This window comes from Salvelinus namaycush, chromosome 15 (assembly GCF_016432855.1).
Source record: "Salvelinus namaycush isolate Seneca chromosome 15, SaNama_1.0, whole genome shotgun sequence".
Classification (NCBI taxonomy): Eukaryota; Metazoa; Chordata; class Actinopteri; order Salmoniformes; family Salmonidae; genus Salvelinus; species Salvelinus namaycush.
In genome coordinates, this window is record NC_052321.1 from 23785770 (window position 1) to 23803227 (window position 17458).

A 17458-nucleotide genomic window follows, 5' to 3' on the forward strand; every position below is an offset into this window, starting at 1 on the left:
GTTCGGTCATGGATAGTAGTCGTGGATCTGGGTTGGCCGCCCACTCATCGCCCACCATTGTGCATAGGTACAAGGAGTGACGAAGGATGCCGTTTAAGTACTATGAGGGTGGTTGATGAAGCAATTGGACTCAGGTGAGTGAGGCAGGCTTGTGGCTAATGAAGATTGGATGCAGGTGAGCAAATTGGCATGGGTACTGCTCTACGTCCATATATGGATTTCCTTGCCGCTCTGCCGCCTTCCATTGTGGATGTCTGGACCCATATATGGAGTTCCTGCTACAGGGCCGCATTCCAATATGAATGTCGTTACCCATGTATGGAATTCTGCATTCCAATATGGAAGTCTGAGTCCATATATGGAGTTCCTGCTCTAAGGCTGCATTCCAATACCGAAGAACAAGCCCATATATGGAAGTTCCTGTTGTGGATTAGGTATGTCATCTGAAGCCTAAAGCTGTCCTCCCAAAACTGTGTTATAAACTACACTTAGCACTCTAACTGGGTGATTAGGGGGTGCCCTAACGAAATGCCATTGCTGTAAGCTATCAATTGTGCTATACAGTATGGTATGCAGTGTATTTTTAGGACCTTTTTATTGTAATATACCAATCTGAAATGATACCAGTGCAATGTGTGATTCTGTACAATAGAGAAACAAACCTCAGCCAGAGAGCCTGGTGTATCCCTTACAACCCAACAGGGTTGGCCAGTCATCTATCACCTGCTGCCTCTCCTCTCCAGACGTCTGTCTGTCTGTCTGTCTGTCTGTCTGTCTGTCTGTCTGTCTGTCTGTCTGTCTGTCTGTCTGTGTCTGTCTGTCTGTCTGTCTGTCTGTCTGTCTGTCTGTCTGTCTGTCTGTCTGTCTGTCTGTCTGTCTGTCTGTCTGTCTGGAGGCTGCTGATTCAGCAGCAGTTCAGTGTCGCATGGGCAGGAGGTAGCAGGAGTTATGGGATGGACAGGGAAGACAAATGGCCATGTTAGGCATTATCTCATAAGGAGTTGTGTGGCGCCATGGAATACCGAGGCCCCTGATTCAGCACTGTGCCAGCTGCTTTGTTTCTCTCTCCTGGGTCAATGCTGGCATCACAATCACTCCACCAGCCTTCTCTCTCTCTTCAATCTCCTGTTTAAACCTCGGCCCATTTCCATCTCATTTTGATTATCTGACAGATATTGGACCTATCCTATTTTCTATGCTTTCTATTCTTTTCCCTCATCCTGTTAAAAGTTTCTGTCCCCTTATTGCCATTTCTGAACCACTTTACTTTTCAGTTTACCTCTCTCCAACGTTAGGCTGGAAAAGCTTTTATGGAGGCTAATCTCCACTCCCACCAGGGTCAGCTCAGGTGTTTGTGTCTGTGTGAACAGGTAGCTGTGCCACTGCTCTTGTGGGTGTGGTGAGTGCGCTGTTTGCACTCACAGTATCCTCTCCCTTCCCTTTTCCCTCTGCTCTCTATCTGACGTCTCTTGCTCACTATCCTGTTGGCTCCACTGTACCCTGCTGTTCAGACTCCACTCTCATCTCCACACTGCCAGCCCTGCCAGAGACCACATCGCCAGCATTTTGGATTCTGTTTACTTGCTATGTAGAGAGACAGAGGGAGTTAAAGGGATATAAAGAGCGAGAGAAGGATAGAGCATGAGCAAGATGGATCGAGACAGACGTTAGCGGGCGGCTGATTACATGCCCTGTGTGTGTGTAACAGGCCCCCAGGAGGAGGCTTTGCTGGGCTCGTCTGGGACAGGATGGGCATCCCCAGAGGAGCTATCGGATCAGGCCTCCCAGGCACAGCATTTTGAGCGGCTGGCCCAGCTTTGCATCATGAGTAAAAGGTACGTAGAGTTAACAAGAATAACGCTAATGTCCTCTCTTGCAGTAAGGGCAGTGCTGTTTAGTATTGTTGGTCTTCCTCTCATTAAATGAGACATCTTTGCTGTTTCTGTTCTGCTGGCTTTTCTGAACTGGTGTTGGTAATTACTGGGTTTGAAGTAAGGATGGGATGAGAAAGTAGATATTAATATTATGCCTGATATAGACAGCATAATATATACTGATACTGTAGGTGTTTTTGTTTGCTGTTAAAGGCTCCAAAAGGCTGTAGTTATATTTAATAGATGCTGTATTTTGATATTTTGGCTAGCTCTGTTCCCCAGTAAATTACTTTTGAAAGGATGTATGAGTGTATAATATCTTTACAAAATGAAAAACAGTGATACTGTCATTCAGACATGAGGCTATTTCATTGAGGCATTGTATTTCAACTGTATGCTGTCTCACATCTTAAAGTGATACTCAGTTCCATATTGCCCCTCCCCCAGATTGTTAGTGAAAGATGGGTTTATATGTTCATAGTGCTTTGAAAATATGTCATCAGGATGAAAATGTACCTCGCCCAATAAACCAGTGCAGGAAGAAGTGTTTGCATCTGTGGCCCTCATGCAAAAACCACCGAGGTGAATTTACCTGTGGATATGGAGCAAAGGGACAACATCCCTAATGGGAGTTTCAAGTGTTACCAGAACACATTGATCTGATGTCCTTGATGCTGGGGTATTCTGGTAGGCCACAAAGACAGGAACATACACATTTATTTGCCCCTCCTGTCAATGTTTGGAAGATTAGAGAATTTAGCCTGATTGGCTTGAGAGGGTGGAAGGGGGTAACAGGTATCCTGACTACTCAAGCTAAAGTCTTCTGCTGCTCCGTCGATCACTACATACTAGTCTGAGACTGCCGTCATTGAAGTCGTTTTTGGTGATGAGGTGCACGAGGGGTGTTGTTCAAAACAAAGTAATCAGCGATTGAATCGTCTCTAACCAATCACAGTATCAAAGCCAATGACTAATTTTCAAACCATCGCTTTACCCACGTGCGTTCTGGCTCTGGCCTAACCCATCGATTTCTGGACCAATCAGACGGCCCCGAATGTGTTCACATTTTTGGTAACCTAACCTAGCAGGCTACAAATATGGCTGACTGGAGTACCCAAATCCATTTTGCAGGGGAAACTGAAGTTAGGTTGAAAATACTGTATCCTTGAAAACCGGAAACATCCGCTTTCTTGGTTTCTGCTGTTTGATGTCTCATTCTTCTACAATACTTTTAGTTTAAGGTATCTCTTGTACTCTACTTTTAGTTTAGTTGTCACGACTTCCTCCGAAGTCGGCTCCTCTCCTTGTTCGGGCGGCATTCGGCGATCAACGTCACCGGCTTTCTAGCCATCACCGCTCCATTTTTCATATATCCATTTGTCTTGTCTTGTTTCCATACACACCTGGGTTTCATTTCCCCAATCAATCTACTTGTGTTTAACCCTCTGTTTCCCATCATGCTTTGTGTGAAATTGTTTCATGTTATGTGGTGTTAGTTTATGCGCTTCACTTTTATGTTCCGTTTTTTGAGCGCGTTTGATTTATGTAGTGCTCTCGTTTTTGGAACTTTAAAAGTGCCCCTGTTCATTACACGGACCCCAAACTGGCTGCGTGTGTGCGCTATCGTGCATACATTTATTTTGTCCCCCCACACCAAACGCGATCATGACACGCAGGTTAAAATATCAAAACAAACTATGAACCAATGACATTCATTTGGAGACAGGTCGAAAAGCATTAAACATGTATGGCAATTTAGCTAGTTAGCTTGCACTTGCTAGCTAATGTTAATTTGTCCTATTTAGCTAGCTTGCTGTTGCTAGCTAATTTGTCCTGGGATATAAACATTGAGTTGTTATTTTACCTGAAATGCACAAGGACCTCTACTCCGACAATTAATCCACACATAAAACGGCCAACCGACTCGTTTCTAGTCATCTCTCCTCCTTCCAGGCTTTTTCATCTTTGAACTTATATGGTGATCGCATCTAAACTTTCATTGTATTACCACGACAACCGGCAACAAAGTTCGTCTTTCAATCACCCACGTGGGTATAACCAATGAGGAGATGGCATGTGGGTACCTGCTTCTGTAAACCAATGAGGAGATGGGAGAGGCAGGACTCAGCGCGATCTGCATCAGAAATAGGAATGACTTCTACTTTAGCCCTTGTCATCGCAGACGCTCGCGAGCAGTGTGGGTGCAATAATTGAATAACATGGATTTCTAAATTTATTTTGCGATGATCGCGCACGCGACGTCCGGTCTGGTCAGCATGTTATACTCTGCTCTCCTGCACCTGACTTCGCCTCTAATACACCAATGACCTTAGTGTGTCTCTAGTACTATAATTTTAGTTTAGTGTGTCACTAGTAGTATACTTTTAGTTTAGGCTGTCTCTAGTAGTATACTTTTAGTTTAGGGTGTCTCTAGTACTATACGTTTAGTGTAGCGTGTCTCTAGTACTATATGTTTAGTGTAGCGTGTCTCTAGTACTATTTGTTTAGTTTAGGGTGTCTCTAGTACTATACGTTTAGTTTAGCGTGTCTCTAGTACTATACGTTTAGTTTAGCGTGTCTCTAGTACTATATGTTTAGTGTAGCGTGTCTCTAGTACTATATGTTTAGTGTAGCGTGTCTCTAGTACTATTTGTTTAGTTTAGTGTGTCTCTAGTACTATATGTTTAGTGTAGCGTGTCTCTAGTACTATTTGTTTAGTTTAGGGTGTCTCTAGTACTATACTTTTAGTTTAGGGTGTCTCTAGTACTATACTTTTAGTTTAGGGTGTCTCTAGTACCATACTTTTAGTTTAGGGTGTCTCTAGTACTATACTTTTAGTTTAGGGTGTCTCTAGTACTATACTTTTAGTTTAGGGTGTCTCTAGTACTATTTGTTTAGTTTAGCGTGTCTCTAGTACTATATGTTTAGTTTAGCGTGTCTCTAGTACTATACGTTTAGTTTAGGGTGTCTCTAGTACTATACTTTTAGTTTAGGGTGTCTCTAGTACCATATGTTTAGTTTAGGGTGTCTCTAGTACTATACATAATGTTTAGGGTGTCTCTAGTACCATTTATTTAGTTTAGGGTGTCTCTAGTACCATTTGTTTAGTTTAGGGTGTCTCTAGTACTATGCATAATGTTTAGGGTGTCTCTAGTACTATACGTTTAGTTTAGCGTGTCTCTAGTACTATACGTTTAGTTTAGCGTGTCTCTAGTACTATACATAATGTTTAGGGTGTCTCAAGTACTATATGTTTAGTTTAGCGTGTCTCTAGTACTATACGTTTAGTTTAGCGTGTCTCTAGTACTATACATAATGTTTAGGGTGTCTCAAGTACTATACGTTTAGTTTAGCGTGTCTCTAGTACTATACTTTTTGTTTAGTGTGTCTCTAGTACTATACGTTTAGTTTAGCGTGTCTCTAGTACTATACGTTTAGTTTAGCGTGTCTCTAGTACTATACATAATGTTTAGGGTGTCTCAAGTACTATACGTTTAGTTTAGCGTGTCTCTAGTACTATACTTTTTGTTTAGTGTGTCTCTAGTACTATACGTTTAGTTTAGCGTGTCTCTAGTACTATACGTTTAGTTTAGCGTGTCTCTAGTACTATACATAATGTTTAGGGTGTCTCAAGTACTATACGTTTAGTTTAGCGTGTCTCTAGTACTATACTTTTTGTTTAGTGTGTCTCTAGTACTATACGTTTAGTTTAGCGTGTCTCTAGTACTATACGTTTAGTTTAGCATGTCTCTAGTACTATACATAATGTTCAGGGTGTCTCAAGTACTATACGTTTAGTTTAGCGTGTCTCTAGTACTATACTTTTTGTTTAGTGTGTCTCTAGTACTATTTGTTTAGTTTAGCGTGTCTCTAGTACTATACGTTTAGTTTAGCGTGTCTCTAGTACTATACATAATGTTTAGGGTGTCTCAAGTACTATACGTTTAGTTTAGCGTGTCTCTAGTACTATACGTTTAGTTTAGCGTGTCTCTAGTACTATACATAATGTTTAGGGTGTCTCAAGTACTATACGTTTAGTTTAGTGTGTCTCTAGTACTATACGTTTAGTTTAGCGTGTCTCTAGTACTATACATAATGTTTAGGGTGTCTCAAGTACTATACGTTTAGTTTAGCGTGTCTCTAGTACTATACTTTTTGTTTAGTGTGTCTGTAGCAATATAATTTTAGTTTAGTGTGTCTGTAGTACTTTTAGTTTAGCGTGTCTCTAGAACCATTCGTTTAGTTTAGTGTGTCTCTAATACTATGCTTTTCACCCTAAAGAAATGTACAGAATGCCCCAAATTCATCCACCCATTAGAGGCCTCCCAATCCAATGGACTTGTTTGGGTGCAATATTTTATTTACAGGGTTTTAGAAGACTCACATCCTACTACAGCACTAGAGCACTGGAGCTTGTGGCAGTTTGGAATTGGGAGGATGGCAGCCTCTTCATCTTTACTGGGTCATAGACATTTTTGTAGGTGTTTATGAACGGTCTACGAGATGAACGTTAACCTTGGACACTGATGGAGTAATGAGGACTACCAAGAGAAAACTGGAAGTGATGGACTCATATAACTGTCTTTAGTAGTCAGTGCTAAGTCAATGCCAGCCCCCGTCTTCTCTCTTGGACAGAAAGTTATGGTGCTTCCTGAATCTTTCAGGGCTGTGGCAGGAAGTCCTTCGGCCGTTGAAGGGCTTCGCTGTACTTTGGCGACCGGATGTCCTCAAGTTACATTCTAAAACAGTGCAAACAGACACCTGGCCATTACTAATTGAAGGGAAGCGTGGTTTTGGAACAGCGATCGTGACATCTGTGACACTACACAGGACTTGCTCTACATCTATTGGCACACGTAAGGGCCGGAATCTGCTTGCCATGCTATGAACACCTAGCTCCATGCCAGAGCAGTATAGCTGTGGAAGGGTGCACAGTAATCCAACCGGTGGGAGCCATGGCAAAATGGAAAATAAAATATATTTTATTTGTATGTTCGTTTGAGGTTGCTTTCTATGGGTTGGAGGTTGTTTTAATTGGTGTTGGTTGTTTGTCTGGATTTTCTATTGACACAGCCCACTGGGGAAAATGACTTTTCCACGTCATTTCAACAACATCAATCTGATGACGTTGAATCAACATGGAAAACGGATTTCATTTGCAAAAAGTTTTGTCTTTCTTTCACCCTCCTTTAACCTAAATCCAATGACATGGTGACATTTTTTGTTGATTTCACATTGAATTTACGTTAGTTTAAATCTCAACCAAATGTAAATCCAACTAGACATTTAAATGTCGTCTGTGCCCAGTGGGAGAAATAATCCATAAAATGTTAATTATCTCTGCGTTCCTGTCCTTCGTCTTTTAGACCTCATCTCGCTTTAGAGTACAGTGGGAAAGCCACTAAGATCCATCAGAGAGCCTTTGGCAACGACCACCCCATCACAGACAAGAGTCTGGAGCTGCTGGCCACCGTCTACGCAGAAATTGGAAAAACAGAATACTCAGGTAAAACCCCTGAATAAAGACAGAACACTTTAAAAGCCAGTGTCATGCTGAAATAAACATGGATGAATACTTACAGTAGATTAACTCAATAGTCGTGAGTGTTCCATCATGGCTGAGTGTGTCAGCATGTTCTTCTCAGTGTGACAGGCGTGCACAGGCAGCGGAGAGTTTATAGTTGACAGTTTGTAGTTAAACTGGACCCTGAGAGGTGATTTGGTGTAGACCTTGTCACTAGGTTGACATAAAGCACTCTCTTGTGGCATGACAAACCGGAAAACAGCTGTTAAGCCCAAGAACAACTTAACTGCTTTGCTTCAGCGCACACATCGCACTATAAGTGGCTTACATAATTCCAGTTAGCCCTCCTACTGTATGATGTCTGCTCAATGAATTGTTAAATGAATAAACACACCCACTCAGAGTGGTTTTATATAGAGCTGAACAGAAAATACTTATTGTGAAATTGACAGTTTGAGGCCACTGTATTGGTGTGCTCATACTTCACTCGCATGAAGAGGAAGTGATTTTCTACTGTTTTCCAAAGTTGCCGTTTTTTGGGTAGAGAGGTCTGCTGAAGAAGGCACGGGGTAAAATGTGCCCTAGATGTTGAGAACAGCTGTTGAGTCAGTGTTCACAGACAGGGGTGCTCAGTAGAGCAGGCTATGTGTAGGACCTGGGGTGCTAAGAGAACGGTTCCTATTCATGCCAGTTGACCTTCTTGGCCATATCCTTGGTAAAATGATTGTCAATAAGTAAAGAGAACAGCTGAAGCATGGACACAGTTTGTCCTTGCAATAGAAGCCTGTCAGGGTACACATTTCATTCACGTGCTTCTGCAAGCGGTACCAGAGCACCAAGTCTAGGTCCAAAAGGCTCCTTAACAGCTTCTACCCCCAAGCCGTAAGACCGCTGAACAATTAATCAAATGGCCACCCGGACTATTTGCATTGACCCCCTCCTTCCCCCTTGTTTTTACACTGCTGCTACTCACTGTTTATTATCTATGCATAGTCACTTTACCCCTACCTACATGTACAAATTGCCTCGACTAAACTGTACCCCCGCATATTGACTCGGTACCGGTACCCCCTGTATATAGCCTCATTATTGTTATTTAATTGTGTTCTTTAAAAAAAAATAGCTTTAGTTTATTTAGTAAATATTTTCTTAACCCTATTTTCTTAACTTCTTTGTTGGTTAAGGGCTTGTAAAGCGTTTCACTGTATTCGGCGCATGTGACAAATAAGATTAGATTTTATTTGATTTATTTTGTACACAAAGCGTGATTCCTCTGTGACCTAAAATGGCTGTCATAGAGTTATCATTGTGGGTGTGAGCTGCACGCCTCCTATAAACCCATGTATTGATAGTTGGACGGTCTACATGTTGCTTGTGCAGTCTATTCCACATCTTTCATAGTACAAAGCCAGTGCAGTGCTTTTGTGATCTGGAAATGTGTGTGTTGTAAGTACCACTGCACTGTAACTGTGTATATAGTAAATGGCCATGATGGAGTCAACCCTGATGTTTTTCACAGAAATGTTTGTTTTTGTATTTTGAACTTTCATCTTCAACTCTATCTACACAGTAGTTGTCTGCATGTTTATTGGTACCTTGGATCCAGGTTCCATCTGTGGTCAGAGACTAATGTTTACTCATGGTTAATCCCTTAGATTCCCTAGGCCAGTGTGTGTCAGCGCTTTCCAAGAGGTTTGCTGCTGCCGAGTCCTTCAGAGACACACTCAACAACGGTCTTTCCCACTCCCATTCCCACCGGGATAAACGCTCCGAGGTCCGGCACAGGAAAGACCCCCGCCCACTGGTGGACACACCAAAACCCAAGGTGACACTTTTATTTCAATGACTGAAATGTCCTCAAAACTGGTGTCCATTGTGTCCTCACTTCTAATGATATCTCACCCTCTCCTCAGGTCATCAACGGTAAAACCCCCATGTCCATACTGAAGAGGTCTGGCTCAGGATCAGACTCAGAGCCCAGCCACAGACGGAAAGGCGAGCGGCGGGTCCGGTTCAGGGAGCCTGAAACCACTGTGCATGGTGAGAGACATCAGGATCAGAGATCAAATACCAAACATATGGAGGCCATGAGGACTAGATCTTTCCAAACGTTCAAAGTTTGAGCCCCTTCAGTGCATGTAACGAGCCAAGGAGAGATGGCGTTGCCCTCTGGTGCATTCTCACCTCTACCCAGTCACTCTCACTCCTCTCTACTGCACTGGAAGGCCTTGGTCTGCAGAAACAAGAAACACATTTGTTATTGGACTGACTCAGCTCTATACCACTGGGTTTAAGAGAATTAAACACTCACTATATCAAAACGTATTAAACAATGCTTAGTAATACATTGGTGAGTTATACTGCTAAATCTACTGTTCTCCTAATTCTCTATGGGCCACTACTACTGAACCTTACACAGGGATCTGCGTTGTTATGGCTTAGCTGTAAAAGAAAATGAACAAGATACAGTAAAATCCTGTGATTAGATTGTAAAACATTGTCCCTTGTGGATACTGTAGTATTTAATGTAACGCTGAATTTACAAAAAGAACAAACATGAGCAAGCTATTTACACTTCATGATTAATTATGCATGCAAATAAGGTAGCCTTTTCTTTCTTTATTTACTTGCTTCTTGTCTATCGGTTTCGCAGACATTCCATACTATGACCGTTTAGTTGGTAAGTCTGTCTGACAGTTGTCCCACATAATAGCACACTAAGAACATGGAGCAAGTGTCACCCTCATTGACTGGTCATTACTGAATTGTTATACTAAATCTGTGTAAGGAAGACTGTTGAGTGGTGCTTAATATGAGAATTTGCAATCATAGACATTTTAATATTGTACTGTGATGCATGGGTATTCCTCCCTCAATTGTACCCACTTTTGATATTGCATATTCCAGTCCAGTATCTGGTGTATGGCACTTTTTATACTGTTAATAAAGAGACTGAAAATCAGGCCTTTAACTACAATGGGGTGGAGAAAAGTGATTTTGGCATCAGGAAAACGACATGCCCCTCACTCCTGAACATGCAGACTGGATGAGCCTTTACAAATCATAAATAATTCAACAGTTTGTTGTTGGTCTCTTTTGGTTCACAGCCTATGACACGTCACCGCCCAGCCCCCACCTGGCCCTGTTCACCTGCCTGTTCCTGCTGATGTCACTGCTGGGCGTGGCCATGTTCTGCACGGACCGCCGGCGCCCACAGCGTGTCTGTGAGGAGCTGGAGGCCTCGCTGGCTGTCTACCTGATACACATAAAACAGCTGCTGTGGGGCTGCTGGATCTGGCTAACCATGCAGTGACTGGGTCCCACCAGAGGGGGAGACGTGGAGGACTGCATTCACTCTCTTCATTACATGTCCCTTGAGGTGCCCTACCTAGCCTGGTCCACGAGCACCTCAGTCATACACACTGACTATCTATCTATGGTGTTGAGATGTGCACCCCTAATGCTATGCTCACACCCATATATGGAGAAATGTGTAATCCCAGAGATATTTAGCCTCCATGCCTGTATACTGTATGTACCTAGGTGGTGGGTATGCTACCATGTTCGTTTTGTTGATAAGACATTTTGCACATCAGCAATGTCGATGCTCACTGGTATGCTCACTTAATTGCTACAATAATTTACATGTTCCTTTCTTGGCACAATCTATTGTGAGTGAATGTTTCATGGAATGCCAAATTAATTATATTTATTGAATTACAATGCTATGTCATTTGTGTACTTAAAAGCTAACTACAGATATGAATGTGTATATACCGTATACTAAGGACTATCACAATATTACGCCTTGTTATTGCACATAATTGAATGTATAAAGTGTGAAAAACTGCTTAGAGTTGGCACAAAACACCCTTACCGTCTAAAATAAGGATTATGGATTGAGTCAAGCACAATGTGACCACCTTCTGAAAAGGATTGCTGACACAGGCACAGGACTGCTTCACTTCACAGTGCCAGGTTAAACTAGCAAATTGACAAAGCCATCTTTCTTTTACAGCATAAATACTGCAGTCCGGTGTTTCCTACCTCGGTCCTCGGGACCCCAAGGGGTGCACGTTTAGTTTTTTGCCCTAGCACTACACAGCTGATTCAAATAATCAGAGCTTGGTGATTAGTTGATTATTTGAATCAGCTGTGTAGTGCTAGGGCAACAACCAAAACGTGCACCCCTTGGGATCCCGAGGACCGAGTTTGGAAAACCCTGCTGTAGTCAGACTATTTTTAGGTCAGATCAATTTTGGGTTCCAAGTTGGACAATGATGATAAAACCTTCACCACAATAATATGAATACTCACTTTCCTGGGAATGTACTCAAATTCAATGAGTGCTTATGATTTTGACAGTGTACCTCTTGGTAAATGCTAAAATGCCTCAAATAATATCCTCTATCCTCTAAATTGTATTTATTCTTCCATACTGCATATCTGCATCTACTCAAATATCAAATACTTTTATTTTCTTTAGAGTACATTTTGTAAGGGCTTTTGTTACATTTCTATTTTTTGATTGTGCCAATATTCAGATTTTAATCTTGATGTCAAATGCTTTTAAAGTTAAGGATTATTTGGGAATTGAAAAGTACCTTAAATTAGAGCAAATGTTAATGATGCAAAGTAAAGAAAGGAATCTACATTAATTGTACGGTCCAATGGTCTGTGGTAAGATGCAGCAACATTATGACACTAATTGAATCATCACTGTGGGACCTTCAGTAATTGGAACCATTCAAATATAGAAATTAAAGTCTCTTCTATAAAAAGGTCGAGCTTTAAAGGACAATTTGATGCTTATCATATACCTCTTGATCCGAGCAATAAAACACAAGACGTTGTTTCCACTAATACATATTCTTTAAACAGTATAACAGGTTTCAGGGAACACAACTATAAGAAAGAGTCGGTGTTGGAAAAATCTGAGCAATATGATGCAACCAATGTCTGAATGGAGGAGCTACTGAGACTGAAGGTTCCCTTTGCACCATCAAACGGAACTATTGTCATTAGCAATACAAATACCCAGCAAGTCAACATGGCCTGTTTCTGCACATTTTGGTTAGTAGCTGCATTTCACTGCTGACAATATGCCTGTGGTCACTTTGAAAGAAGTGCCTTTTAGAAGGATTTTGTAGTTTCTATATTTCGTTATTTATTTGAATTATTTGAAATAAAACTGTCATTGCATACCAAAATCTGTGAGGGTGGTTAGTAGTGAGGGTGGTGGGTAGTGAGGGTGATGAGTAGTGTGTGTGTGTGTGTGTGTGTGTGTGTGTGTGTGTGTGTGTGTGTGTGTGTGTGTGTGTGTGTGTGTGTGTGTGTGTGTGTGTGTGTGTGTGTGTGTGTGTGTGTGTGTGTGTGTGTGTGTGTGTGTGTGTGTGTGTGTGTGTGTGTGGACGGACATGGAGACACTCAGGAACACCATGGAGCAGATCTCACAGGTATGTAGATGCTTTTGGTGTGTGTGCGTGTGTGGGCACCATGGAGCAGGTGTGTGTGTGTGATAAGGTGATTATCCTTCTTTCCACACTGCGGACTACATTTCCTCACACACAACAGCACAGAACTGGCCTTGGATAATGAGTTATCCCATCTATGTTACTTATAATTTGTTCACTCACTGTCAATGTTTTTTGGGGGCGTGAGGGTTGAGGAATATCGGACCCTGTGCCTCATGACCAGCCTGAACTTTTATGATTATCAGGATGATCAGGTAGACTGATTTATCTAGCTATGTGACTCTCAGGCATTTCCTCCTGAGTTCTGTCCCAGTCAACTTAAGTTCATTGACCATACATGTCTCTTACATAGTACAGTTTTCATTTTTACAAAATACTGTTTGGTAATTGTAGATACTGTATAATACACCGCAAAATCACACATCATAGTCTGTTGCTGCATGTAGGCAAGGAAGTCACACATTACTGAAAGCCTGCACAATCTGAATGTATTGGATTGTTACAAAAAATATATTGCCCAACATCAACAACTACATCCTGCTCACACCGTCTAACGTTACATGCACACAGTAAAAATTTAAATAAAATAAAAAAGATCAATTTTCACCATCCTTTAACCACCCTGTGTTGAGTCATCATCTAAGTGCAGCTAAATAGGAAGTCATTTAAAAAAGAAGTCTCTATGTTCCATTTCTATCCTCATTAAATGGCCTTGATTCTCTGAGCCAATTTACGCTCCAGTGAGTGCCTTGAAGGGGAAGACATGTCAGCAGTAACTCATTAACAAATATAAATATAGCAAGTGGACAAGTGGATTGAATCAGCTCCACAATACAGCTGGAAACTCTTTACCCTACGCTTTGCTGTCAACAGCAGCGTTTTCAACTGGTAAATCAGACAGCATATATCTGAGGAGGAGTATATGTAAGCAAGGCATAACAATGCACTCTAATCACAGTTAATGGAATTTCAGTTGATGGTATATAGGTTGTCAGGGGCTGGCCTATCTATGATGGCAGTAAGGGTAGGATAAGAGGATATGTTTCAGTGATGTGCATGTGTCCTCTGGGTGTTAGACCATGCCACTCTTCATCTGATTGGCATCAGAACCCCGGCGGGACGAGCGTCCCAGCAGCAGCTCCTTCTCGTGGATCAGACTGTCCAGAAGGTCCTCCTGGCGGTAGTTGTGGTAGACCTTGAGGAAGGCCATGACCGTGATACCCATCCACGTCAGCCACGCTGCCCACAGACCAAACTGCAGGTAGGAGACATGTTTAACATATATAATATAGCCACAGGGTTCAACCGTGATACCCAGTCACGTCAACCACGCTGCCCACAGACCAAACTTCAGGCAGTAGACAGGTTTAACATATATAATATAGCCACAGGGTTCAACCAGAGCTGGGTCAAATTTGGACAGAAGACTCTGGTACAGTCTCAAGTATCAACACAGTGTATGAGTCTACACATTCGTCTGACCCTTACCTGAGCAATGGCAAACTGGTCATAGAACGAGGAGTTGTCAAGGCCCAACTCCAGATCAGTGTCCTGCAGGTCCTCACAGCTGAAATACAAGTAAAGAGTAAGGTGTGATCTTAGGAGAAGAACTGCTCATACTGTTACTTTGGTCACTAAGATTAGGGGACACGGCTAGTCACATGATCATAGGTATACGATTGGAACTCAATAGTATTTCTAAATCTTGCCACAGACAATTGAAGAGCTTGGGAGACATGTAAGACAGTGTGAGGTATAGACAGGGTGTTTTGAGTCTCACCTGCTGGACATGCTCCCTCCCTCTGTGATGGCGTCACACCACAAGTTGAAACCCACACTGACAATGGTGCTGGAGAGGAACACTGTGAACACCACCAGGGAGCTGATCACCAGATTCAGGAAGGCATTGAACAGGGAACTACACTCAGAGAGAGAGAATATACACTGAGTGTACAAAACATTAGATTGACCATGACAATTTTGAACATGAAAAGTTATTAATAAACAAATTAGGCACATTTGGGCAGTCTTGATACCAAATTTTGTACAGGAATGCAATGGTTCATTGGACCAGTCTAAAACTTTGCACATGCACCGCTGCCATCTAGTGGCCAAAATCCAAATTGCACTTGGGCTGGAATAATACATTCTGTTCTTTCTCTTGCATTTCAAAGATGATGGTACAAAAAAATACAAAAGAAAGGTTGTTTTTTTCTTTGTATTATCTTCTACCAGATCTATTGTTTTATATTCTCCTACATTCCATTCACATTTCCACAAACTTCAAAGGGTTTCCTTTCAAATGGTACCAAGAATATGCATATCCTTGCTTCATGGCCTGAGCTACAGGCAGTTAGATTTTCGCATGTCATTTTAGGTGAAAATTGAAAAAAAGTGGCAGATCCTTAAGAGCCTTGAGACAATTGAGACATGGATTGTGTATGTGTGCCATTCAGAGGGTGAATGGGCAAGACAAAAGATTTAAGTGCCTTTGAACGGGGTATGTTAGTAGGTGCCAGGCGCACCGGTTTGAGTGTGTCAAGAATTGCAATGCTGCTGTGTTTTTCACGCTCAACAATTTCCCGTGTGTATCAAGAATTACCCACTACCCAAAGGACATCCAACCAACTTGACACAACTGTGGGAAGCATTGGAGTCAACATGGGCCAGCATCCCTGTGCAACGCTTTTGACACCTTGTAGAGTCCATGCCCTGACGAATTGAGGCTGTTCTGAGGGCAAAAGGGGGTGCAACTCATTAGGAAGGTGTAGATTGTGATTTCTTTAATACCATCCTTGTCACATTTCCTTAGTGTTGAATTGGATTTGAATTGAAGATGTCAGTGGAGATTGTGGTGTTTTTTTCTTTTCTTATTCCAACCATCTTGTCAAATGATTGAGTGGTGGGCTTTAGTTTTATTGTGGCTATATTGCGTTTTTTTAATGGATGCTATGACCAATATAAAGAGATTGGTGGTGTAGCTGTATCACAATAATTCATTAATTCTTAGTTTTAGATAGGCCTTCATGTTTTTTTAAGTGGATGGTCTGTCACTGTTTCATTCTGACACCTAATGTCAGACCAATGAAATCGTCTGCATTGCACAGTAGTAAAACATGTTATTATAAAGATTGCAGACACATCTCTTTCAGATAGAGTAGCCTAATCCATAAATGCAGTTTATATGATTGCAAATCTGTTGAAAAGGCAGAAAATGGCATTTCTTCCCTCGGGCTGATTAAACATATTGATTATGGAGCTACGCAGGGTGATGGGCAAATTGTGCCATAGCAAAAACCTTTTTATAATTCTATGGGGCCTAGATCTGTAGAAAAGACTCCGAAAATATATTAAATGAATGGCTAGCGGGTTTTGTTTTTGCTGTATTTAGTCAAGCAGCATCACTGATCATTCGGGCGTGGGAGTGGATGGGCTGCTTGAAACACACCCCATCTCTTTATCTCTCTTTAAAAATAATTAAGATAAAATACACACGAAGAAAACATGCAAAGTAATGCAGAACAACCACAAATTATTAGGACACTCACTCGTCGTGACCTTTGCAAAGAAAGAACAGCAGTCTCCATGCCTGCACTGCGGAGAGGACGAGAGATGCTATCCCGACAAAAGTGATGAAACTGCAGGAAGACTCCGGTCCCCACTCCTCAACGATGAAGCGCTGCTTTGAGACTGTGATGTTCTCATTCTGCCACATACCACGCGTGAAAAGCAAGCATTTTCCATGAAAATCCTCCGTGTTTTCGGAGAGAGGCACTACGGAAATAAAGCCAAACACAAACGCCAAAAAATAGAGGATGCATTGCGCGAAAAGTACATTATCGAGGGCCATTTTCCCATATATTTTATCTTACTGCGTCCGTTGCATCGGCGACTGCGCAGTAGACACTTGAGCGTGGGCGCAGCATCAGCACCATTCACGCTGGAGCAGGCAGGAGTCTCAATGAGCCTAATTTATCTCATATTATACTAATCGGGTAATTCCATAAAACTGGTACGATTTGAGTCCCTCTGACCTTTTTAAGTATATTTTAAGTATTGGGTCACCAAAATCCAATGTAATATAATTTGAAATGTACCCTGTAAACATTACATTCATTTCAATTTTAATGTCAGAAAATTGCTTGTTTTCAACTGACACCAAGCATTTGTCATGTCCTCTGTAGCCTATAACTATTACAGTTGAATGTTTTAACTGCATGATTATTTATTAAAATCACCAACATTTTTTGCATACCTCAGTCTACCCCGTTACACCAACCATTGCCCTCAATGCACATTCCATGCCCGAACATTCCAAGCTCTCTTTACCTGGGAGCTGGTTTCCAGTGCGTTGTCAGGCATTGCCAACATGGAGGAGATCTCTTAAATATGTATCAAATTCGTTAAATTACAAATTACATTCTTATAATTTAAAAGCTACAGCAATGCAGTTGTGAGAAAAATTTAAGAACATTTGAAGACAAGTGTTTCAACATAGTATAACCACTACAAAGCTGATGCCTCTTCCATAGACTTGACTGCAGCTAGCTATCATCAGAGCCTTCTGGCTAATATCATAGACTGGA

The 17458-nt window shown here is 41.7% G+C and overlaps 2 protein-coding genes across 2 annotated transcripts; one reads left to right on the forward strand and one right to left on the reverse strand.

Moving 5' to 3' along the window:
• The first annotated feature begins 1340 nt into the window (after positions 1 to 1340).
• c15h14orf180 (chromosome 15 C14orf180 homolog) lies at positions 1341 to 11466 on the forward strand. The gene is made up of 5 exons (XM_039008962.1): positions 1341 to 1835; positions 7241 to 7380; positions 9054 to 9223; positions 9312 to 9438; positions 10506 to 11466. Exons 1-5 carry the CDS (start codon positions 1687 to 1689, stop codon positions 10709 to 10711), a joined length of 792 nt encoding a protein of 263 aa, XP_038864890.1. The 5' UTR covers positions 1341 to 1686; the 3' UTR covers positions 10712 to 11466.
• Positions 11467 to 13944: 2478 nt separating this feature from the next.
• On the reverse strand, positions 13945 to 16722 carry LOC120060002 (transmembrane protein 179). The gene is made up of 4 exons (XM_039009076.1): positions 16421 to 16722; positions 14653 to 14790; positions 14361 to 14439; positions 13945 to 14127 (listed from the first exon to the last, which is right to left on the reverse strand). The coding sequence occupies exons 1-4, from the start codon at positions 16720 to 16722 to the stop codon at positions 13945 to 13947; spliced, it is 702 nt and encodes a 233-aa protein (XP_038865004.1).
• Between the last annotated feature and the right edge of the window lie 736 nt (positions 16723 to 17458).